The 23,943-nt window shown below is 48.0% G+C and overlaps 1 protein-coding gene across 4 annotated transcripts in view; it reads left to right on the top strand.

Moving 5' to 3' along the window:
* GRAMD2A (GRAM domain containing 2A) overlaps positions 1–23,943 on the top strand; it is a 503,088-nt gene that overhangs the window by 344,986 nt on the left and 134,159 nt on the right. For all 4 annotated transcript variants that reach the window (XM_085643959.1, XM_085643957.1, XM_085643958.1 and 1 more), the window contains exon 2: positions 19,943–20,053. In XM_085643959.1, coding sequence (XP_085500085.1) covers positions 19,943–20,053 — 111 coding nt within the window. The remainder of the gene's footprint in view (positions 1–19,942; positions 20,054–23,943) is intronic.

Raw genomic sequence — 23,943 nt, forward strand, 5'->3', positions numbered from 1 at the left:
CGCAGGAAACAGAGGAGGAACTGGGCGAGAGGGCCTCCTAAGTAGGGGGGGGCGAGCCGCGCCCCCCGCCCCCAATGGCCCGCCTCCAGCTCACAACTATAGGGGGGTCATACCTTAGTGGGCGTAGCCTCGCGCGCGAGGCAGCAAGGGGGAAGGCTCCGACGGGCGGCCACTAACATGCTGCCCTGCTGATATCCCACTGCTTGGGACGCGGGCAGCGGCAATCTAACAAGGACTCCGGTGGGGGTCACAAAGGTGATGTGCCCTGGGAGCCTGCTGAGGGGCGCTCTCTCTGCATTTACACAAGGACTCCGGTGGGGGTCACAAAGGTGAAGTGCCCTGGGAGCCTGCTGAGGGGCGCTCTCTCTGCATTTACACAAGGACTCGGGTGTAGAAGCCGTGTGCCCAGCTAGAGCTGGAGGAGGGCTTCACCGCAAGCCTAAGTGGGTCTTGCTTCGGGGACCGGAAGAAGATAAGTGAACACGTTGAGGAATGCACTCCAGAGCCACAGTGTAGGATGGTTCCCCAAGTTCTCGAACTCCATCACTCTCTTGCAACGATTCCAAACTCCTGTCATGCAGACAGGAGGTTGGAAGTTTAAGGAATTGAGATGCCCTGTCCAGGTCAGTTTAGAATCCACGTCATGCATAGGTTTCAGCATAGACCTTTCTGCAGGTCTTTGGCCATCTTTGGCCAGGGGTAGATGCTGCTGATTTCTGCTCCAGGACAGGATGATGTGTTTTTGGAGCTGTCTAGAGGGTTGATGCAGGGATCTGGTCAGAGCCAATGATGCCGTCATCTTCTGGCTCAGGGTAGAGTGCTGCTGTATGTCTCGTCATGGATTGCTGCTGTATGTCTCTGGGTGGCTCAGGGTAGAGTGCTGCTGTACGTCTCTGGGTGGCTCAGGGTAGAGTGCTGCTGTATGTCTCTGGGTGGCTCAGGGTAGAGTGCTGCTGTATGTCTCGTCATGGATTGCTGCTGTATGTCTCTGGGTGGCTCAGGGTAGAGTGCTGCTGTACGTCTCTGGGTGGCTCAGGGTAGAGTGCTGCTGTATGTCTCTGGGTGGCTCAGGGTAGAGTGCTGCTGTACGTCTCTGGGTGGCTCAGGGTAGAGTGCTGCTGTATGTCTCTGGGTGGCTCAGGGTAGAGTGCTGCTGTACGTCTCTGGGTGGCTCAGGGTAGAGTGCTGCTGTATGTCTCTGGGTGGCTCAGGGTAGAGTGCTGCTGTATGTCTCGTCATGGATTGCTGCTGTATGTCTCTGGATGGCTCAGGGTAGAGTGCTGCTGTACGTCTCTGGGTGGCTCAGGGTAGAGTGCTGCTGTATGTCTCTGGGTGGCTCAGGGTAGAGTGCTGCTGTATGTCTCGTCATGGATTGCTGCTGTATGTCTCTGGGTGTAGGTAAGACGTTGTATATCTCTGTCTGGCTGTTGTTAGAGTGTTGCCGCACAGCTGCTGGTCTCTGGTGGGGGTCACAAAGGTGATGTCTCAAGGTGCAATGATGATGCAAGACTCTCTTTCTCTAGGTATGCGTAGCTCACCCCTGCTTCTCTTTTGCACAAAGTATAGCATGTATCAGAGTCCAGCAAGGGCTAAAGGGCTGCTCTGGATGTCAGACTAGGAGCAGAGTTCTGCTAGAGAGCCCTAGGGGTATAAGTACAAGCAAGTGGAGGAGAGAGGCGCTAGCCTTCATGGCTTAACGCCTCACACCGCCACTTCCGAAACGCAAGGCTACACCATATTTACAAGGATATGGTGCTGCCTTGCGTTGCCCCCTGCGCTGGCGCTACACTTAGCAGTGTAGCACCAACGCAGGCATTGTGTGTAGGGGAGGATTGTTTATGTGTAGGAAGGTGTCCCTTCCTGCACATAAACAATCCTAGAAATGCCATTCTGTCACTTTCATGCGTGCTGCTTCATGCAGCACACATGAAAGTTACCAAATGGCATTTTTTTAAAAGTTTGTTTATGTACAGGAAGGGACACCTTCCTGTACATAAATGAACAAAGGGAATTTTGCTTTTTCCATGCGTGCTGCACAAGGCAGCACGCATTGCAAAAGCAAAAACAAGGAGAAATAATGCATTTCTCCTTGTTTCGGCATCTTAAGACCAGTTTCTACCTGGTCGTAATTTTTGGGCTGCCTCCTATGTACACCACCCTTGTACATAGGGGGCAGCGTCAAAATGAATGGGTGTTGCAGTGGAACGCCCACCACAACATCCACTGCCCACCCCTTTCACGCTAACCATAGCATGAAAGGGGGCCTTATGTGCAAGGCAGTGTTAAGCCACGTTCAGTGGCTTAACGCTGCCTTGTACATAAGGCACAGCCCCTATCGCCACCATAACGTCACTATAGGTGATGTAGTGGTGGCGATAGGGGCTCGTACATATGCCCCTATGTGTCTATGAGAATAGTACTGCTTCACGTCTCTCTGGCTACGGGAAGGATGCGGCTGTAGGTCTCTGGCTATAGCCGATAGCCTTCAGCAGGTCTATAGCCATGGGTGGAATCATTCTGTAGGCTTCGGCTGTGGTCAGTAGCATGGCTTTAATTACAGAGTGCTGAGTGCTGCTGCAGGTCTCTCTGGGAGCACTCTTCTGCACTATGCTTCTGTCTGTGGGAATGGTGGATGCCTGTCCCTGGCTGTGAGCTTTAGCCCTGCTGCAGGTCTCTCTGGGACCACTCTTCTGCTCCATGCTTCTGTTTGTGGGAATGGTGGATGCCTGTCCCTGGCTGTGAGCTTTAGCCCTGCTTCAGGTCTCTCTGGGATCACTCTTCTGCACTATGCTTCTGTCTGTGGGAATGGTGGATGCCTGTCCCTGGCTGTGAGCTTTAGCCCTGCTGCAGGTCTCTCTGGGAGCACTCTTCTGCTCCATGCTTCTGTCTGTGGGAATGGTGGATGCCTGTCCCTGGCTGTGAGCTTTAGCCCTGCTGCAGGTCTCTCTGGGAGCACTCTTCTGCGCTATGCTTTAGTCTGTGGGAATGGTGGATGCCTGTCCCTGGCTGTTAGCATTAGCCCTGCTGCAGGTCTCTCCAGGAGCACTCTTCTGCGCTATGCTTTAGTCTGTAGGAATGGTGGATGCCTGTCCCTGGCTGTGAGCATTAGCCCTGCTGCAGGTCTCTCTGGGAGCACTCTTCTGCGCTATGCTTTAGTCTGTGGGAATGGTGGATGCCTGTCCCTGGCTGTGAGCATTAGCCCTGCTGCAGGTCTCTCCAGGAGCACTCTTCTGCGCTATGCTTTAGTCTGTAGGAATGGTGGATGCCTGTCCCTGGCTGTGAGCATTAGCCCTGCTGCAGGTCTCTCTGGGAGCACTCTTCTGCGCTATGCTTTAGTCTGTGGGAATGGTGGATGCCTGTCCCTGGCTGTGAGCATTAGCCCTGTTGCAGGTCTCTCCAGGAGCACTCTTCTGCTCTATGCTTCTGTCTGTGGGAATGGTGGATGCCTGTCCCTGGCTGTGAGCTTTAGCCCTGCTGCAGGTCTCTCTGGGAGCACTCTTCTGCTCTATGCTTCTTTCTGTGGGAATGGTGCATGCCTGTCCCTGCCTGTGAGCTTTAGCCCTGCTGCAGGTCTCTCTGGGAGCACTCTTCTGCTCTATGATTCTGTCTGTGGGAATGGTGGATGCCTGTCCCTGGCTGTGAGCTTTAGCCCTGCTGCAGGTCTCTCTGGGAGCACTCTTCTGCGCTATGCTTTAGTCTGTGGGAATGGTGGATGCCTGTCCCTGGCTGTGAGCTTTAGCCCTGCTGCAGGTCTCTCTGGGACCACTCTTCTGCTCCATGCTTCTGTTTGTGGGAATGGTGGATGCCTGTCCCTGGCTGTGAGCTTTAGCCCTGCTGCAGGTCTCTCTGGGATCACTCTTCTGCTCCATGCTTCTGTCTGTGGGAATGGTGGATGCCTGTCCCTGGCTGTGAGCTTTAGCCCTGCTGCAGGTCTCTCTGGGAGCACTCTTCTGCTCCATGCTTCTGTCTGTGGGAATGGTGGATGCCTGTCCCTGGCTGTGAGCTTTAGCCCTGCTGCAGGTCTCTCTGGGAGCACTCTTCTGCGCTATGCTTCAGTCTGTGGGAATGGTGGATGCCTGTCCCTGGCTGTGAGCTTTAGCCCTGCTGCAGGTCTCTCTGGGAGCACTCTTCTGCTCCATGCTTCTGTCTGTGGGAATGGTGCATGCCTGTCCCTGGCTGTGAGCTATAGCCCTGCTGCAGGTCTCTCTGGGAGCACTCTTCTGCTCCATGCTTCTGTCTGTGGGAATGGTGCATGCCTGTCCCTGGCTGTGAGCTTTAGCCCTGCTGCAGGTCTCTCTGAGAGCACTCTTCTGCTCCATGCTTCTGTCTCTGGGAATGGTGGATGCCTGTCCCTGGCTGTGAGCTTTAGCCCTGCTGCAGGTCTCTCTGGAAGCACTCTTCTGCTCCATGCTTCTGTCTGTGGGAATGGTGGATGCCTGTCCCTGGCTGTGAGCTTTAGCCCTGCTGCAGGTCTCTCTGGGAGCACTCTTCTGCTCCATGCTTCTGTCTGTGAGAATGGTGGATGCCTGTCCCTGGCTGTGAGCTTTAGCCCTGCTGCAGGTCTCTCTGGGAGCACTCTTCTGCTCCATGCTTCTGTCTGTGGGAATGGTGGATGCCTATCCCTGGCTGTGAGCTTTAGCCATGCTGCAGGTCTCTCTGGGAGCACTCTTCTGCTCCATGCTTCTGTTTGTGGGAATGGTGCATACCTGTCCCTGGCTGTGAGCTATAGCCATGCTGCAGGTCTCTCTGGGAGCACTCTTCTGCGCTATGCTTCTGTCTGTGGGAATGGTGCATGCCTGTCCCTGGCTGTGAGCTATAGCCCTGCTGCAGGTCTCTCTGGGAGCACTCTTCTGCTCCATGCTTCTGTCTGTGGGAATGGTGGATGCCTGTCCCTGGCTGTGAGCTTTATCCCTGCTGCAGGTCTCTCTGGGAGCACTCTTCTGCTCTATGCTTCTGTCTGTGGGAATGGTGGATGCCTGTCCCTGGCTGTGAGCTTCAGCCCTGCTGCAGGTCTCTCTGGGAGCATTCTTCTGCTCCATGCTTCTGTCTGTGGGAACGGTGGATGCCTGTCCCTGGCTGTGAGCTTTAGCCCTGCTGCAGGTCTCTCCAGGAGCACTCTTCTGCTCTATGCTTCGGTCTGTGGGAATGGTGAATGCCTGTTCCTGGCGGCGAGCTTTAGCCCTGCTGCAGGTCTCTCTGGGAACACTCTTCTGCTCTATGCTTCTGTCTGTGGGAATGGTGGATGCCTGTCCCTGGCTGTGAGCTTTAGCCCTGCTGCAGGTCTCTCTGGGAGCATTCTTCTGCTCCATGCTTCTGTCTGTGGGAACGGTGGATGCCTGTCCCTGGCTGTGAGCTTTAGCCCTGCTGCAGGTCTCTCCAGGAGCACTCTTCTGCTCTATGCTTCGGTCTGTGGGAATGGTGGATGCCTGTTCCTGGCGGTGAGCTTTAGCCCTGCTGCAGGTCTCTCTGGGAGCACTCTTCTGCGCTATGCTTCTGTCTGTGGGAATGGTGCATGCCTGTCCCTGGCTGTGAGCTATAGCCATGCTGCAGGTATTTAGCTGGAGAGCTGCTGCAGGTCTTTGGTAGGTTGGTCTCTAGTTAATGGTTTAGATGCAGGTCCTTGTTATGGGAGAGGTGGTGGAGAGGAGGTGTTTAGCTATGGGCACAGCCCTGCTGCAGATCTTTGGCTCAGGCTGTTGCTGTAGGTTCCTTGCTATGAGTTATCTGGTAATGGGCTATAGCCCTGTGCAGGTCTTTAACCCTGAGTGGAGAGCTGCTGCAGTATTTGGCTATGGATGCAGGTCTACTAAAACTCTCTGGTGAAGGGCTTAGATGCAGGACCCATGCTCTGGAACGAGTGCAGCTGATGTCACTGGATATGATTACAGTGGTGCTGCAGGTGGTTAGCTATAGGTGAAGAGAAGCAGCAAGTCTTATGAGTGCATTTCTACTGTAGGCGTAGGGTTAAGTGTTTAGATGTCGGCCCTTTCTATAGATAGGGTGCATCAGTATGTCTCCGGTTATGACCATAGCCGTGCAGCAGGAAGTTAGTTATGGGCGAAGAGATGCTGAAAGTCTTTATGAGTGTATTTCTACTCTAGGTGTATGGTTTACATGCCAGATCCCATGATATGAAAAGGAAGCAGCTGTATGTCTCTAGATATGGGTTTCACCCTGGATGGAAAGCTGCTGCCGGCTTTGCCTATGGGCAAGTACTGTTGTAGGTTGCTCACTGTGGGGTCTCCTGCAAGTTCCTTGCTATGGAAGGAGTGTAACTGCAGTTTACTGGCCATGGGCACAGCTTGCTATGGGTTTTGCTGTGGGTCATTTGCTCTGGATAGAGTGGAGTTATTCGTCTCTGACTATGGGCTGTTGCATGCCTTTGGCGTTTTGGTCTCTTTCTATAGATACCGCTCTAGTGTTGGTCTCGGACTATGGGTTTTGCCTCATCTCTTTACCTATGGGTAGAGTTCTGCAGGAGGCCTTCAGGGATGTGCACAGTTCTACCAGAGGTCTTTGCTGTGACTTTTGCTTCATGTCTAGCACTGCTTAGAGTGCAGTTGTAAGTCTCCGATTATGGGCCATTGCATGTCTCTAGGTAAGTGTGGGAAGCTACTGGTCTCTTTCTATACGCACAGTTCCACTGTTGGTCTCGGACGATGGGTTTTGCTTCACGTCTTTACCTATGGGTTGCGGTCTGTTGCAGGTCTTTGGGGATGGGCACATGTCTACCTCAGGTCTTTGCTATGGGATTTCTGAAGGTCTGATCCTAGTTTGAGTGCTGCTGCAGGTCGCTGGCTATGGGCTACAGTATCTACTAACCCCTCCAAATTGTCTGCTTTAATGGCGTAATGAGGGGTAAGTCCGCAAAGCTCCAAACAAGCGTAGAAGACTGCCCCCTTAACTCCAGTGGTGTTCGGGGTCCTTCCTTGAGGAGAGGGACTTAAAGGCAGAGCAAGGCTGACATAGAACCAAGAAGAATGTGTTCTCCCCCGGCTTCTGGCCTTGTCCGCTCAGCCGCCCATGTCGACATCACTCCTCATCCTCCTATGTCCCAATCTGTGCCTGCCAGGCTGCAGGTGGCTCTGGGACTGAGTGTGCGGCACCCCCTCAAAGTCCTACCAGAGTTCAGAAGGAGAATGGGAAAAGAGAGCTTCGATGACTATTTGTCATGCAGCGTCTTATCGTGTTCAGAACTATCAAGTGCCAGTCGCACTCAGGCGGGGTCTGGCGAACACCTTCTTGCAAGCTCCTGAGGTGGGCTGGATGCACATGTGGCCTGGCGGTTGGGGCTGGACGCAGGGGCTAGCTATCACAGGTGCATTACCACCGGGGCCAAGCGGCACACTGCACTCAGTTGTGGGTGTCTTTCACTGGCCCACCCGAGGTAGACGGCCTATTTACCTTGCTTAATTTAGGGCTAATCTGAGCCTGGCTGGATTATTCCTGTTGGAGCAGGACCAAGACTGATCTGCATATAGTTACCCCCCACAACTGCTGGGGTGCACTGGCCAATAAACGATGAACTGGATACAGCACCAAGGGATTGGACATGCCTAAGGCTTTTGGAAGCATTCTATCCATCAGCCTTTGTTGCTTTAATGTGACACTCGTGGAGGAGGTGTCATAAAAAGGCCCAGGCAAAATTAAAATGACATCGGCGTCATTCGCATAATTTCCAGAATTTTGCATTTTGTTTGTTAGACAAAGTTCCTGAAATGCACTCTCATCATGCCTTGTCGTGTAATTATGATGTGTTTGAGGCAAATCTATGGAAGCGTGGGAACAATGCAAATGACAAAACTCGAGTGGCTGTCACTCCCAGTGCATGTGTTTTAGGTGCGATATTTCTTAGCGCAAATACATTCTCGCATCCATAATGGACACGAGAACACATTTCATGCAAAAATATTTCACTTGCCCTATATGCATTTTGCGTAGTTTTATGTCATTTTACCGAAATTTCACAAAATTAATTTAAAGCAAATTTCGCAAATTCCACACCCCCTAGAAAAACACATACCCACATAATCCCTTTCCCATTTTTTAGCTTCCTGCTAAACTATACAAATCTTCAAACCGATACACAAAAGGGTTTTATAACTGGTATGTATTTACACTAGAGATTGTGGGTCGGGTCAAAAAGTAAAGAACCCTTTGCACTTTATTTTCACCTTTCTGTTACATACACAAAGAATATTTATTCCTCATCTTTTACGGGCAGATTTACAAGAAACTGACGCATCTGTCGAGATGCATCAGTTTCCCTGCGCCAGCCTGCCATACCCTTGCACCACCACGGATGCACCGAATTTACAATACTGCGCACAATGGCGCAAGGATTGACAGATGCTTCAGAAATTCTGACATATCTGTGGGCCCAAAAGTCACGCATTGCTGGAGTCGTGTCTCAAGCACGACTCAATTCCAGCAATGCATGTTGAGGGCTATACTTATTGTACTGCATCGCTCCTTATACCTGCTTCAAGCAGGCGTAAGGTTTTGATGCACTGGCGTCCTAGAAGTGGTGTAATGAAATCTTGTAGATTTCACTGCATCACTTTTCCAAGGCTTTCCTGCGCGGGAATGCACTCCCTGTATACATTATACCTGATGCAGGTATAATGTGACGCAGGGCTTTACAATGTGACGCATCTCCTTAGATGATTTATGTTGTAAATGGGCAGCAACGTGGCGCATTGATTACGCCGCCGCTGCGTCTCAAAAAGTGATGCAATGGCAGCGCAAAAGTGACGCAAGGGGCTTGTAAATCTGCCCCTTAATGTCTCTGGTTTTCAGCAAACAATACCAGAAGTACAAACTCGTGTATTTTGTGACATTGTGGCATGTGTAATGTATTAGTATAACACGCAAATTATTTTCACAATCTTTGATATTATGTTTATTAAATCTTTTGCTTTTAGAACTTTTCTTCTCAGTAAGCATGTTGTCATGATTTGCTTTTTTCTTTATTGTGGCATTAATACTGTGATATAATATTGCTCTGAACATTTATACTTGGCACTGGTGTTTCCCTCAGTTTGAAGAACGGGGGTGTTTGTGCAAGTGGTACATGAACCCATTAAATAACCAGACCATTAATTGACTGCAACGTGCTAGCTAAGAGTCCATGTGCGGAGCTCCCATTCCTGATGACTGCAATTAACTATATTTATACATGGCGCACTAACAGAAAAAGCACTCTTCACTCTGTTTAGATGCCCTGAGTGTAAAACCAAAAGCTATAACAGAGGGGGATGTGGCATAACGGCCAGAGCTGCCTACTGTGGACCTGGGGAACCAGGTTCAAATCTCGACGTCTACTCAATATCCTGTGAGTCTGGGAAAACCATTTAATTTACCCTTGCCTAAAAAATAAAGATAAAAATGAACGTGTCCTTCTGTAATATAACTGGGGGTCATGTAAAGCGCTCCTATGCCATTGGGTCATATAAAACCGTAAAATAAATAAATAAAGAATATAATACTCTGAGTTATAAGAGAATGCAAATTGGAGACACACTTCTCAGTCTGAAACTTTTTCGCATAACAGGACTACAATTTACACGTTTTTGTTATAAATACTAGATAGCAGGAGGTGAAAAGGCGTACCCCATTCAAAAGTATATAAACAACCTACCAGGATGAAATGGTCCACAGTATCAAAAGCTACTGACTGGTCCAGCACACCCAGAAGGTGACCAAACGAGTTTGTCGCATATCTGAGACCATCATCCCTTCGTGCCCATTGTCTATTTCATGAGTACTCGGAAACAGTTTCCCAGGGGCCAAAAAGTATGGTCTGTGGTGTGACTAAGGGTCACATTGATGCCAGCAGGGGGTTTAAGGTGGGCAATGGGGAGGCGCAGCATGTACCTGGTGTGGACAGCGAGCCATGGAGTTATATAAAGGATTTCATTCCATAATGCTCGATAAATTAAGCTCTTAGTCCCCAGAAGAGTCATAGATTTGCCATCTATGTAATGCTGTATCTGAGTCGCTATTCCTCTACTGCAGCCTGGTGTTATCCTTCTCTGCTTACCATCACTACATTTGGTGAGTCAAGTGTTTAAAAGAAGCAACTTGCTAATTTTTTTTAAACCTTTATTTTTCAGTTTTAAATAATAAAACATTGCAGTGGTGAGAGTAACAAGTGTCGTATACAGTGGGTGGAGCATGAGACTGCCATCCGGAGTACAACTAACAGTTACAAATAGAAGCAATATCAGGGCCATCAGGAATGCAAAACAGTTGCCCATTGCTGCATCCCAAATGTTCAACACGCCCATCCACACCTTTCTCACAGAGACTGTTCAGCTGAAAAGGGCAGTGCCAGGCCCTCTGAGCCATCAGACCCTCCCCCACCATCCTCGCTATGGTCACTTGTCACTGTGGAATTGGGAACTTGTTATTTTATGTTATGTTAATTTACTCTTGTATAGCGCGTGTACACCGACAGGTCTCTTAGCGCTTTGGAAGGAGGAGAAACACAGTCAAAAGGCGGGAAAGGTCTCCAGGTACTGAAAGGACTTTAAGATATATCTAATGCTTCCCTAAAGAGGAAAGTTTTTAGTTGTTTCCGGAAGGGGAGAAGTCTGGGTTCTTTCCGGAGATTAACGGGCAACTGATTCCAAAGTTGTGGCAGAAGGACCGAAAACGCTCTCCCTCCTTTGGATGTGGTGTTAAAGCGTGGGCAGATCAGCCGGACGGCTTCCGCTGAGCGCAGCGCGCGCCCTGGCACATATTTGAATAGACGTTCTTTTATGTACCCTGGGGCGTGTCCGTATAGAGCTTTGTGGGTAATGCACAACCCCTTAAACTTCGATCTTTGCTTAATGGGCAGCCAGTGCAGCTTGCTCAGCAAGGGAGTGGCATGAGTTCTTCTGGGCAGCCTAAAGATGAGTCGGGCTGCGTCATTCAACACTACCTGCAGTTTGTTAGTACGTTTCTGTGGTAGCCCGACATAAAGTGCGTTGCCATAGTCAAATCTCGAAACAATAGTTGCTGATACTATCGTTTTCATTGTTGAGACCGAAAGAAGAGGGACCAGTTTCCTAAGCTGTCTTAGAAGACCTATACATGTTCCGACCACAGAATTGACTTGACTGGTCATAGAGAGCTCAGAGTCGATCTTAATGCCCAGACTTTTCACCACAGGTGCTGGGTTACGGGTGGCCCCCAGCTCCTGGGGCCAAAACTGATCGCTCCAGGGGTTGTTTTTAGTTGAGATAGCTAGGACTTCCGTCTTGTCTGGATTGATTTTTAAGGAATTAGCAGTCATCCAGTTAACTGTAAACCTGAGTATGCTCAGGGCTGACTGTTGGGCGTGGGCCGAATTATCGATCCTTAGGATGAGTTGGGTGTCATCCGCGTAGTTGAATACCTGGCCGTCTATTTTGGCTAGCACAGCCACCAGAGGCTGTAGGTATATATTAAAGAGGAGAGGGGACAGTGCGGAGCCTTGAGGGACCCCACATGAGATGTTGCCCTTTTCTGATACCTGCTCGCCCAGTTGGATCCTCTGCGTTCGTCCTGATAGAAAGGATTCTAACCATTTATGGACCTGCCCCCGAATGCCCAAGTCGGCCAGCCGGGTCAATAATTTTGTGTGGCAGACCGTATTGAACGCCGCTGACAGGTCTAATAAGATCAGGGCACTTGATTCTTTGTTGTCGGCCTTAATCCTGAGTTCGGCCAGAACTGATAACATAACCAGCTCCGTACTATGATGGGCTCTGAAACCTGCCTGGTGGGCTTGGAGAAGCTCATGTTCCTTCAGGAATGCCGAAATGATCTTCAAGACGTGTTTCTCGACAACCTTCACCAGGAAAGCGAGCTGGGAGATAGGCCTACAATACTTTAATACAGTCCTATCTGCCCCTGGTTTTTTAATAGAGGAGTAACTCTAGCCTCCTTCAGGTTTACGGGGACCTGGCCAGTAGCCAAGGAATTATTCAGGAGGGTAAGAATCTGACTTTCCAAGGCAGGCAGTGCCTTCCTGAAGATCCGTGGCGGGCATGGGTCGACAGGAGAGCCTGACTAGGTGTCCTTTGCCAGGAGTTTTAAAGACCTTGAGTCTAGGTGATGGAAGCTAGTGAGAAGATGACCGGTGAGGGGTAGGGATGTGGACAATTCCAGGAAGCTCATGGTGATGCGGGTGTTTGCAATCTCTAGAAGGTTGTCTGCTACTTTCTGGAGGAAAAAATACTGTAGGACATTACAGTCAGTGGGTGCTTCTGCAAAGTTTGCATCTGACTTTTTGCTGAGTTCTTTCAAGATCTTGAAAGTCTCCTTTTGTATATTTGGCGCGTCGGTGATTCGCGCTGCATAGTACTCAGCTTTTCTAGATATGATGGATTTTTTATAAAGTGTGAGTAGAGATTTATAGGTTGTTAGTTCAGCAGGGTCATAAGCTTTCCGCCACCGTCTTTCAGCTTGACGAAGGCTTTGTTTCCTTTCCCTCAGTTGCTCGTTAAACCAGGGGGCCCTCTTGCCTTTATGTCTAATTCTTTCGTTACGTTCTGGAGCTACCCGATCAATAGCAGTTTGTAGGGTGCTAGTGAGAGTTTTGTTTTCTAAGTCAATGTTACCTTCCGCAAATTTGGGTGAGGGTAGCCTCTGTAGTGTATCCACTAAGTTATCTGCCTGAATTTTGTTCCAGCTCCGCACTTTCCTCCTCTCGAGAGGAGTTTGTGAAAGTGGGCTATCCATTGGCACCCAGCACGAGATCAATGAATGGTCCGACCAGGCGCAGGGACGAATATCCGTTAGCCTATTCCGAGGGTCAAAGGACCAGACCAGGTCCAAAGTGTGCCCTTTAATGTGGGTTGGGAGGTCCACCAATTGATGGAGCCCCATGGAGGACATTGCCATGTCAAGCTGTTTGGCATGCGGCTCTCCTGGTTTTTTTTCCAGTGGTGGTTAAAGTCTCCAACCACCGCGAGTCGCTGGTACCGTGTACTAAGATCAGACACGGTCTCAGCAAAGTAGTTGTGGAACCCAGGGGTTGCCTCCGGTGGGCGGTAGACTACCAGAAGAAGGAGGCAAGAGGATTTAAAGGAGATTTTAACTCCTAGCATATCTGTATTATCTACGCTCTCTGCTATTATCTTGGTGGCCATGATCCTGGTGTTGAAAAGGATCGCCACTCCCCCACCTCTCCTGTTATCTTGCCTATTGTGCCAGAGGGCATCAAAGTCACCAGGGAGGGCAGCGATGATATCCGGGACAGATGTTTCGCCCAACCGAGTTTCTGTGAGTGCCAGTATATCAATATCCCGCTCCTGGAGAAGGGTGAAGATCTCCAGATGATGTTTCTGTAGAGATCTCATAATTAAAACTGCTATTTTTAAACCAGGAGGGTGCCCCGGCCTGGTGCTATTATGAGGTGCTGGCCTCAGGCTAGTATGGCTAACTGTCACATTGTGCCTCAGAATGTTTTCAGTTCTCAATTTGACTATGGCATTGTTATTAAGTGCATGGTTACCTGTGGCTAGGGATTGCAGTTCTAATGCAGAATATCTCCTCTTTGGACCATGGGTTCTGGCCCCTAGCCCCATCCGGACACGGACGGGCACAGACGAGCTTGCCTTAGGCGCGCCTTTGACGTGCCAGTGGCGCGTCCGCTGCACGTTCGCTCCAGCGTCACAGTTAAGGCAAACCCCTTCCGCCAGCATCCACTCAGCTCTGCTGTGCAGCAGCTGTATTCCCCCCAAGCACTAGACCGCGTTTAGGAAAGCGGAAGTGCTCTAAAAATGGGTGTGCACACAAACTCTGCCAGATAAGGAGATTCGCCACCACCTTGTCCTCATTCCTGTTGAACTTCATGTGGTGCTCATCAGCCAGCATTCATTACGTCCCATCCCTGAGACAGTGAGTCACCTTATGAGTACACTGTCCCATCCATGTGATAGCAACCCTACGTCTGGCAAGCACCAATGTTAACTGCAAAAATGTATAAGCCATCTTAGGACCTTTGGGCCTGTAGATGTTTCCTAACAGGCCACACTGTGGGGTCACCACCACCTGCAGGGAACTAAATCGCAATAGAGCTCCCACCACGTAGTGCCAAAAGTTCTGCACCGCCCAGCAGCCCCAGGCCAAGTGGAGGAAATGTGCACCCTGGGTTCCACAACGAGGGCAACAGTCAGCACAGGCATGAGAGATGAGACAAAGGGTCTTGGGGGTTAGGTAAGTGCGGTGTAAGAAATTATAGTGTATTAGCTTGAATTGGGGATTACAAGAAACTGTTTGCGCGAGTTCACAAACAAGTACCCAGTCTCCATCCTCTAGAGGTGTTGTCAGGTCCACGTCCCAGGCTGCACGGGCCGGTAGCAGAGCACCCACCCCATCTGCCCTCATGGCTTTATAGAGCAACAAGATCAAATGCCTGCATGGCCCGCAAGCCATCAGGGTACCCACAACACTGGATGCCCCGGGAGAAGCAGGAAGAGTGGGTCAGGTCTGCATGGCCACCTCCACTAGGCCCGCATGTTGCAAGAAATTGCCTGGCCCCATCGAAAACTCCACCTGTGCATCTTCGCAGGTGATTAAGGTCTCGTTAGGCTACAAATCTCCCAATATATCATAGCCCCCATCTCTCCATGCCTGGTCGGACATATGAGCTACCAATTTAAAAAAAAATTTTTTTGCAGAGTTTTATATAGCGCGAAGTTGACCCAAATCCAATCAGGTATCAGAGCGCTTTACATAGCACCAGTTACGTTACATGAGGACACTTTTTTGTTAGGCACGGGGAGATTAAGTGATTTGCCCAGAATCACAGGATGTTCAGTGTCATTGCCGAGACTCGAACCCGGTTCCCCAGATTCGAGGTCGACCGCCCTAGCCGTTAGGCCAACTCCACTCCCCTAAACCAATTGACTTCCCTATTCCCCATGGAATGAGGCACATCGCAACACCGCGGTGATGATCAGGTGCTGCCGATTTCGCGGTGTCTGCCGCACTACATATGGCATGCAAACCGGGGCCCCAGCCCCTTCCATTGAAATCTCCATCAATATTCCAATCTCCATCATTCCCACAAGCAGGCACTTCTCCCGATCCTGCGAGCTGCATGGTGCATGTTTGCAGCATAATAATACAAATCCAGCCGAGGCACCTCCAGGTCTTCACCATAGGGTCTGGGAAGTCACATGATTATTGAATTGGAATTAAATAGAATTTTACGCCTCACAATTTCCGTATGCCTTTATTGTGTTATCTGTAAACATTAGTAGTGCTTAGGAACAGGCAAGATAGCAAGTGCTACAATAACATTCATGACAAAGACCCCCCAGCAAGATGTGTGATTCACTGAGGTGGGCAAACACAAACACCAAGCCTCCACCTCTAGACTTGGGACAGTGGGAAAGTTTTAGCCATGGCTCTAGGAGACTTGACATTTAATCCCGACTTTAGCACTTTGCCAAAAAATGCTGGTTCTGAACACTGTACTAGAGGCCTGAGTAGAATCCGCAGCACAGTGACATTTCCTTAGTAAGAGTAGTGCCTTGTTCGATAATCCATGGAGGCTTTGAGCATTTTTTGTTATTGGATTATGTCGGGCTGTGGACTCAATACCAGCCAAATGCCTGCATTTGTTCTTGTTTTTCCTCCTTCTTATTCTTACATGGCATGTTTCTCTTTCATGTTATTTAGTTTAACGATATGGATATTTTGTCATAGTACTATCATTGGTCATCACTTTATATGGACTTGCTTTCTCAACTCAGTGTTTCCTATCTTAACTCTCCTATAAAGGATAACAATGCTGCTGTTTGTATTTGATTCAATAAAAAACCTATTTAGAAATAAAAAAGTAGTACCTAATTTCCCATTGGAACCACTCACACTCTAGTTGTGTAATGAGTAAGATGGAAACTATGGAAACAGAAGTCATGTTTTATTAACCTCAGCCCCCACTTGTGGCAAATTGTATACTCCTGGGTTGTTGGCTAAGAACTAATTCGCTGCAATTTAATGCAGACAAAACTGAAATCCTTTGCACTAAGGGTGGGAAAGTATCCTTTCCCCTCCCGGTCAACTTCTGGCCTCTTCCCGCAGACCCCCCACTACGACCTGCTGGGGCAGTCCGTAATTTGGGAGTCATATTTAATGAAAAGCTGTCTTTGGAGTCACATGTTAACAAGACTCTGGGGACTTGTTTCTCTCTTGTAAGAATCTTGAGGAAGATTCTCCCCCAGCTCCCAGCTCATGTGCGCCCCTTGGTAGTTAGGAGTGTGATCCTGAGTAGATTGGATTATTGTAACTCACTACTGCTGGAATCCCCTCGATTTGTGATCGGGAAATTGCAGCGAGTTGAGAATATGGCAGCCAAGTTGGCACTAATGTGCCCCCGTCATTCTTCCTCCACTCAGGCCCTTGCGGAGCTGCATTGGCTCCCCATAGCACAGAGGATTTATTTTAAGTCCCTCTGTGTCGTGTTTAAGGCACTGCATGGTCTGGGTCCCATACCATTGCAGAGTAAATTTCGCTGGTATACACCTTCTCGATGCCTTCGATCCTCCACAGCCTGCTGGGTGGGAATACCTCGAATTAGAACAGCTAGGCTTGGGGGTCAAGCTTTTAGTGTCGCAGCTGCGAGACTATGGAATACTCTGCCCCTGGAGCTGCGCCAGGTGAAAGACCTTATGGTCTTTCGTAAACAACTTAAAACCTGGCTCTTTCCAAAAACTTAAGGCTCCTCTATCCGCTTTTTATTTCCTTGCTTTTCCCTCTTTAGCGCCAGGATGCTCGTTGAGTTGCAGTGCGCTTTATAAGACACTATTACATTACATTACATTCCTCTGCTCCTTTTTTTAACAGAGATAGGAAAAATCTAAATCAAACTAAACTCTGGCAGCAAGCATGAGACAGGAAAACAGGATCATAACCCAACAAGCTTTTGACTATAACCAGGGAGGAGAGAACACCCGGTCTTACAGTCCACTAACTAGAATATGGTGTAGTGAGAAAGTTATAAATCTTGAAACAAGGAGTTCTGTACTCTTGTGCTGATAGTACTGCTCCACCAAATGTGTTGTATGTCAAATCATATCCTGTCTAAGCCTTTTCCCCTTAATTGCCATTATGTGACGGCGGTGGGGAGCCACTGAATGTTTGAACCAGACTTGGCCATGACTCAGCTCAAGGTTCACTGGGATCCTCAAGCTGGAAATGAGCCCAGCCTTCACCTGGCTCCTCTCTATCACTGTAGCAGTAACCTCAGGTGGCAAGAATTAAAGACAAAGCATTAATGTGTGATGTAAAACAAGAGATGGAAAGAGATACCCATCTAGTGGCTGATTTGCACAATGTAAAAAACAGAAAACTTGGGGACAATTCTGGCTTGCCCATTTCACCAGATTGTTTGCTCTTATGGAATTATTTTATTTCACTTTGCCCTGTTTTTCTTCCTTATCTTACACGTGAGAACCTTGGAATACATGAGTTCAGAATGTGCGCTGCAACAAACCTTCTCTTGTGTTTGATTTAATGAACTATAGTGTGGTTCCAGGAATAATACCTAGGCCACCCTGAAGGTGTACATGACAAATGACTTGTCTCTTGTTTCACGAATGGCATTGTTGTCAGGGCGGTTGGAGGCAGGAATGTTTCTCAGCTAATGTTTGAAAACTATTACTTTACAAAATGCCTCTCAATGCAGCGATATCATTTGAACTACTAAAGTGAAACACTTATGCATATTCATGAATTTTTATTTTTTAATTTGAAGAGACTTTATCATATTTTGTTGTACAATGTATTTGGAAACGAAGGTGTTTGGAAAGATAAGTGGTGTAGGACACCTTCTTTCAGTTAAAGTGTAAATAAATGCTTTCCAGTTTAACAGCTTCCCGGATGTTAGTGCTCAGTCAAGTAACAGCAGCCCAAAGCTGCTGTTCACCAGGAGCCCTCATGTAGAAGTCAGGGGGACCACAAGTAGCCCCTGGGCCATACTCTGAATACCTCTGGTCAAATTCAAAAACCTGATTGGAAGAGAGACAAGCACATATTATTTTGCAGGTCTAATTGAAATGATTTTAGCACAATTTCTTCTTTGATTTTACCTAATACAGTTAAACTGGTAATTGTACTGAAATTGGAAAAGTATACTTGGTTCAAGATAATTTTTTATTCAAGAGGTAAATAGATTAAAGTGCTGGTGACTCCTACCTTTCTTAGCTCCACTCTGGTCCATGCTGCTTCACTCATCGCGCACAGAACTAGTGGCCACCTCAACAATACACATTTCTTAAACTTGAATCAGTTGAGACTCCCGCTCAGCTCTCGGGGATCACCTCACCAGCCTGCTCAGGTGCTGAGGTGCTGACACCCCTGCCGTTATCCAAGTCTTCTGCTGGGGATCATGATAATAACTCAACACCGCTGGCAGTAGTGCTTTCCTTTTACCCCAATCTGGACCTGGAGCTCTTCGACCACACCACCTCCCCTGGGACAGTGTACGAGCTTCCTGCTCATACTGAGGTGCCTGCGGCCCGCCCGGTAGCTTTACTCACTAAGGGCCAGATGTACGACTGTTTTTTGCAGTCATAAGCGGGAAATCAGCCTGTGTGTGACTGCAAAATAGGACTGTGCAATGTACAAACCCTATTTTGCGAGTTGGTAACCAGTTACCGACTAACAAAATAGGGTTTGCAACTCGCTATTAGGAAGGGCCGTGCCAGCGGGTCCCCTCCTATTAAAGAATCGCACTTCCATGTACGACTGTTTTGCGACCGCAATTGAGGTTGCAAAACACTTGCAGTTTACCATCTATTTTAAAAAGTTGGTAAGCCACTAGCAAATGGGAAGGGGTCCCTAGAGTACCCCTTCCTCTTTGTGACTGGCAGCGAAAAATTTCTTGAGAGCACACTGCCTACTCTTAATAAATGAAACAGAAACGTTTCACTTTTCTTTTTTAATGCTGCCTGTTTTCCTTTAAGGAAAACAGGCTGCATTTTTTTTTTAACTGATTTATTTAAAAAGCAGTCACAGGCATGTTGGTCTGCTGACCTCAGCAGGCCACCATCCCTGTGAGTGTTGGCCATTTCCAATGTGATCGCAAATTGCAACCTGCCTCATGAATGCTAATGAGGCAGGTCGTTTGCGACCCCATTGGAAATCGCAAACGGTGTCTGATACACTGTTGTACATTCCATTTTGCGAGTCGCAAAACGACACAATTTGCAGCTCACAAGATGGATTGCTCGTACTTCTGTCCCTTAAAACACTCGCTCTTAGCACTAACTGCATCGCCACAGCCCTCCTCTTGGAGGCGCTGCCAGTGCCCCATGTACCAGCTTCTGCTTGCTCACACCTACCTAGAAATCTAAAAGGCTTTTAAGAAAACCCTGAAAGAACATTACTTTAAGCTGCTTTTTATCCTTTCGTGTACGTTGCAGTCCTATTGATTAGATGAATGAATGATCAGAGAGGTTCACTCCATAGCCGTGCTCTCTATACAGGTCTGTACTCACTCTTGTGCTCACTCGTGGCACAATACTTGGGGAGGGATTGTTACTAATGGACTACTTTTTGAGAGACAACCTTCCTACTTACTACACCCTCCCTAGTATTTGTGGTGAAACCTGTTGCAAGTCAGAATACTTTTTAAGGAGATATTTCCCATCACGCAGCGCTAAAAACTCTCCCTCAAGTAACATACTGTCCTGTTGTCACAGTTTAGTCACACTCTGCATGGAGGCTGTTCACCATCATCTGTAGTGATACAACAGTCACTGGACGCATGCGGTGCCCTCCTCTAGAGAGAGAGATCTTTAAGCTCCATATTCAAGCCACTCCCACGAGAACTCTGGGTCAAAGCTATTTTATTTCACATCCTATGAAAAGAAATGTGCCCCCTGTATGAACAGGCAGATCCTTGGCATTGCCGATGCATGATCCAAATGGTCTAATTCTGTAACTTCTTTTTTCACAGACTAAAGCGTGAGAAGATGGCAGCGGTGAAGAGTTCCAGTGCCAGGCAGAGCCAGGAGCGTCTGGAGACAGCCACTGAGGAGGACAGTCTGGGGGACTCCCCCAGGGCCAGGTAACAAAACAGGACAGCTGGCAGGGAGGAGGCCCCAAATACAGAAACACCAGACTTCTCAGAGAAGATAACCTCTCAAACAGGCAGCATAGAGCAGGATATAAAGACAACCCCCTGCAGGAAATCAACATGAAAAGCTTCCTAGAGGAGGGAAGAGGGCAGGGCACAATTGCCTTAAAGAGGAGATAGTGCAAGGCACAATAACCCAACAGAAGAGAGCAGGAAGAGCAAAGAGCAGGGAACCTAAACTGGCAAGGGGGAGAGAGGGAGGAACAGCAACCCTACAGCAGAAAGGAGCAGGGCACACTACCCCAACAGAGGGAAGATGCCGGCTACAGAGGTGATGGATCAGAGTAGAGGATTACTTCATTTGTTCATAACGTAAGTGTAATTGCCCAAAGTTGTACATAGGATCCCGCTGTGGTGCTGCCAAATGTATGGTTCTTAGTCTGGATGCCAGTTTATGCCCTCTCTTTCACCACCCTACATTTCCTATATCTTTATCTCACTCTTACAAGTTCTTCTTCATCACTGCTTTCTCCCTATGTAACTGTTTTCCTATCTTTCCCTTACTCCTTTTTTCTCCCTTTTCTGCCTTTCTCTCGCTTGCTCTAGGTCTGTCTGAGGATGAATAATAAGTCCCTTCCTGCAAAAATGAGTGCCGAAGCCCAGCACCGGCAACCACTGACACAGATTAGACCTGTGCTTAATTTGTAAACATTGAGTGCCATGGCCCTGGTCAGTAGGCCACTTCACCCATTGCCCCTGCCAGCACCACCAATGACAGAACCAACATAACTACTATACATCACACCCTACAAGTGTAACAATTCAGCCTATTCAAGGCACCTAAAGCTATAAGAATGGCTTGGGCAGCCAGTATTAGTCAATTTTCATGTATATTGAATTAATAAACAACTGTTGTTGTGTTCATCTCTAATTTTGACAAACAGTGCCACCATGTGGCAGACTGTCATAAGTGCTGTTGTTGACAATTAAGTACCAGTGCCGAGCACCAGAAACCACCGGCTCAAATTCAGCACTGGATTAGACACTGGGGAAGAGTCATGTGCAGAGGGGACAGTGGGACATATAAACCCTAATAAATGCAAGATATTATTGCTCAGCCCTGTAAAACGTGAGAGAGCAGAGAAAAGATGTCCCCCTACAGACTTAGGAGTTCATGGAATACCTCAACCCAAAGAGGTGGGCTGGGCGAATGAGCAAAGTACAGTCATCCAAAAAATACCCAGCCGTCATGACAGGGTATAGAGAAGGGTACAATAAAGACTACTCAAGCCATTGACAAAGGATTGAGAAAGGAACTGTGCCCCTGAATATCGAATCAGCAATATTGAAGGCCCAGAATATCGAGAACAGAATATCAACAACAAAATATCCAACGGTAAGTACATCTAGATTTTCTATACCTAACTCCACATGTATGTGTCTACACAGTACATACATCTTCAAGGTATGTAGATGTGGAGCTAGGAAGATAACTCCGTATTTCCATAATTACACTTACCTGTGGATATTTTGTCCCTCAATATCTTGTCCTCAATATTAGTATACCATGATGGTGTTGGTATCGATATTCGGCAGTACAGTTGTGAAAGAGCAGTCTTCCTCATGCTGCATATGGCCGTTTTAGGTCTGGCTTCACAGTGCTGCTGTCTACAGACTCATAAGTCGTACTCAACAGGGGTATACCCAATTAACCCTTTTATACCTGGGCAAGGGACGTCGTTTTATACAATAACAAGTGGTATAAAGGAATAAATACACATTGACTCATAGTTACCAATTCTTTAAGATACACAATGCATAAAGTGAACTTTGACTTACCCTAGAGGAGTAGCATTTTCTTGCCTTATGTTATTGGCTGTATCACGCCCCCTTCCAGGGAGTGTTTATGTTGTTATGCACAATGGACTATGTTACAGCTGAAACATATACTCAATCTTCACATTATTTGTCACATTTAAGTATTTAATTCTTATATACAATCTAGACAGAAAGCAATCCTTTTCTGCTACCTTTTTTTCCAACTGGGATTGCTTTAATGTGGAAAAACAGCATTTGTGCATGTAATGCTTCTAAATAGCATTTGTGGATGCCAGTGTTGACATGCTCTGACACAATACAGGGAGACCTGTTGCTTTTGGTAATGCTTGTGACATATTTATGAGTCAGCCGGTCTAAATTACATTTTAGGGGCCTCTCACAATATTTTGCATTATATCGTCAGTGAGAATAGGGCATAGCACCATAAAACGTGGACAATCTGCAAAGGAAAGAGAGCAGACTACAGCCACTCGGGAGGAGAGCAGGGTGCAAGTAGCAACTCCTCTACAATTGGAAGAGAGCATTCAAAACCCCTCGGATAACAAAGAAAAGGAGCCATAGACAGTCTACATGCTGTGGGAGTATGTTTAAGGACCATATGTTGTGACATACGTGACGACTAGGATTTAGGCGCTTTAATATGACGCCATTGCTAAGGCAATCGTATCCTTGTCGACACAGTTGCGCAATGTGAAGAACACTTGAAAAAATATTAACATACTGTTCCGAAACTTGTGAGTAAACAGGTAATTAAACTTTGACAGTGAGTGGTTGAATGCCGGGCTGGCACATAAATAGATAGGAGTAAGGTGTTTGTACTATAGTGCGTGAAGAGTTCCTGCTTTAGACAGCAGGGGGAGCCAGACACCGGGAAATGTTTTATTTTAGCTGGGTGTTGTCAATAATCTTCCGGCCGTGTCATGCCCTCATTCTAGAACGTGGCATGCGCGCGCTCGCTTTCAGCGGAATTGTGTACATCTCCTATTTCACTGTTAACGGCCCAGAATGCTTAAAGGTCACTGGAAAGTAAACGCGTTGCTGAAAAGTAAGTGGTGTCTTTTCATTGCCCGCAGATATGAAAGGCCGGTGTTGACTGTTTTAATAAGGGCCTCGAAGTTTCTCTTTCTCTGTTGTTTTGCCTTTACTTATATCAGGAATCTCCTCCTCTACATACTCGCCTGTGTGTCTTTTCTGCTTAGCCTGGGTTCCTTCCCGCTCTTCTCTTCGCCCCACCTGAGCTTGTTGTCTGTCCACTATTGTTTTCCTTCTTTGTCTCCTCGTTTTTTCGTTGCAGTTTTGCTGTTCGCCCTCGAACACCCCCCCCTCTCCCACTCCATGGCATATCTTCTCTTCTCACAGCTGCTATTAGCGTTATCGAGTCTGTTATTAACCGTAACACGTGTTGTCTCCTCGTCCAGTGTTGCTTTTGTAGACGGTTCAGGTGACACGTGTGTTGAGGGGATGCAAACAAGTGCATAAACAGTATATTTCTCTGAAGCGCTCTGGGTTTTTCTCCACTGACTCTTCTTGGTCTTTGTAGTGCACTGTTGTGTTTCGGGACCTAGGCCCACATGGTGTACAAAATGACCACACAGATACTCAGCAATAGGTTACTAGAATCGGCCACGCGCACGTGCACTCGGGCCCTATTATTAACAGGCACACGTCACTCGTGACGCCTGTGAGGGATGCGTGTGGGGTTGCAAGTGTGCCCACTCCTATAGTTGAGTGGCTCTAAACTCTATGCCTGTCGAGACACTAGAACGTGTCTCGCAGGATACAACATTTCTCCAAAATTTTAATAAAAACAAAGGCTCCCTAGTCCAACCTGTAGGGAGAAACAACAATAAAATATACACCACAGGATCCATCATTTTCTCGGGTCCGGCATCAGGAAGGCAGCAGACAAGGACTGGTGACTTCGACTGTGGCAGGAAAATCTCAGCAGGTACTCATTATTTAACCTGAGCGGTTCAGGACACGAACGCTTGCTTGGAGATATCAGCTGCGCACTAGGAACGTGCCAGTGTAAACATGTCCTT

The sequence above is a fragment of the Triturus cristatus genome, chromosome 3_1 (genome assembly GCF_964204655.1).
Source record: "Triturus cristatus chromosome 3_1, aTriCri1.1, whole genome shotgun sequence".
Classification (NCBI taxonomy): domain Eukaryota; kingdom Metazoa; phylum Chordata; class Amphibia; order Caudata; family Salamandridae; genus Triturus; species Triturus cristatus.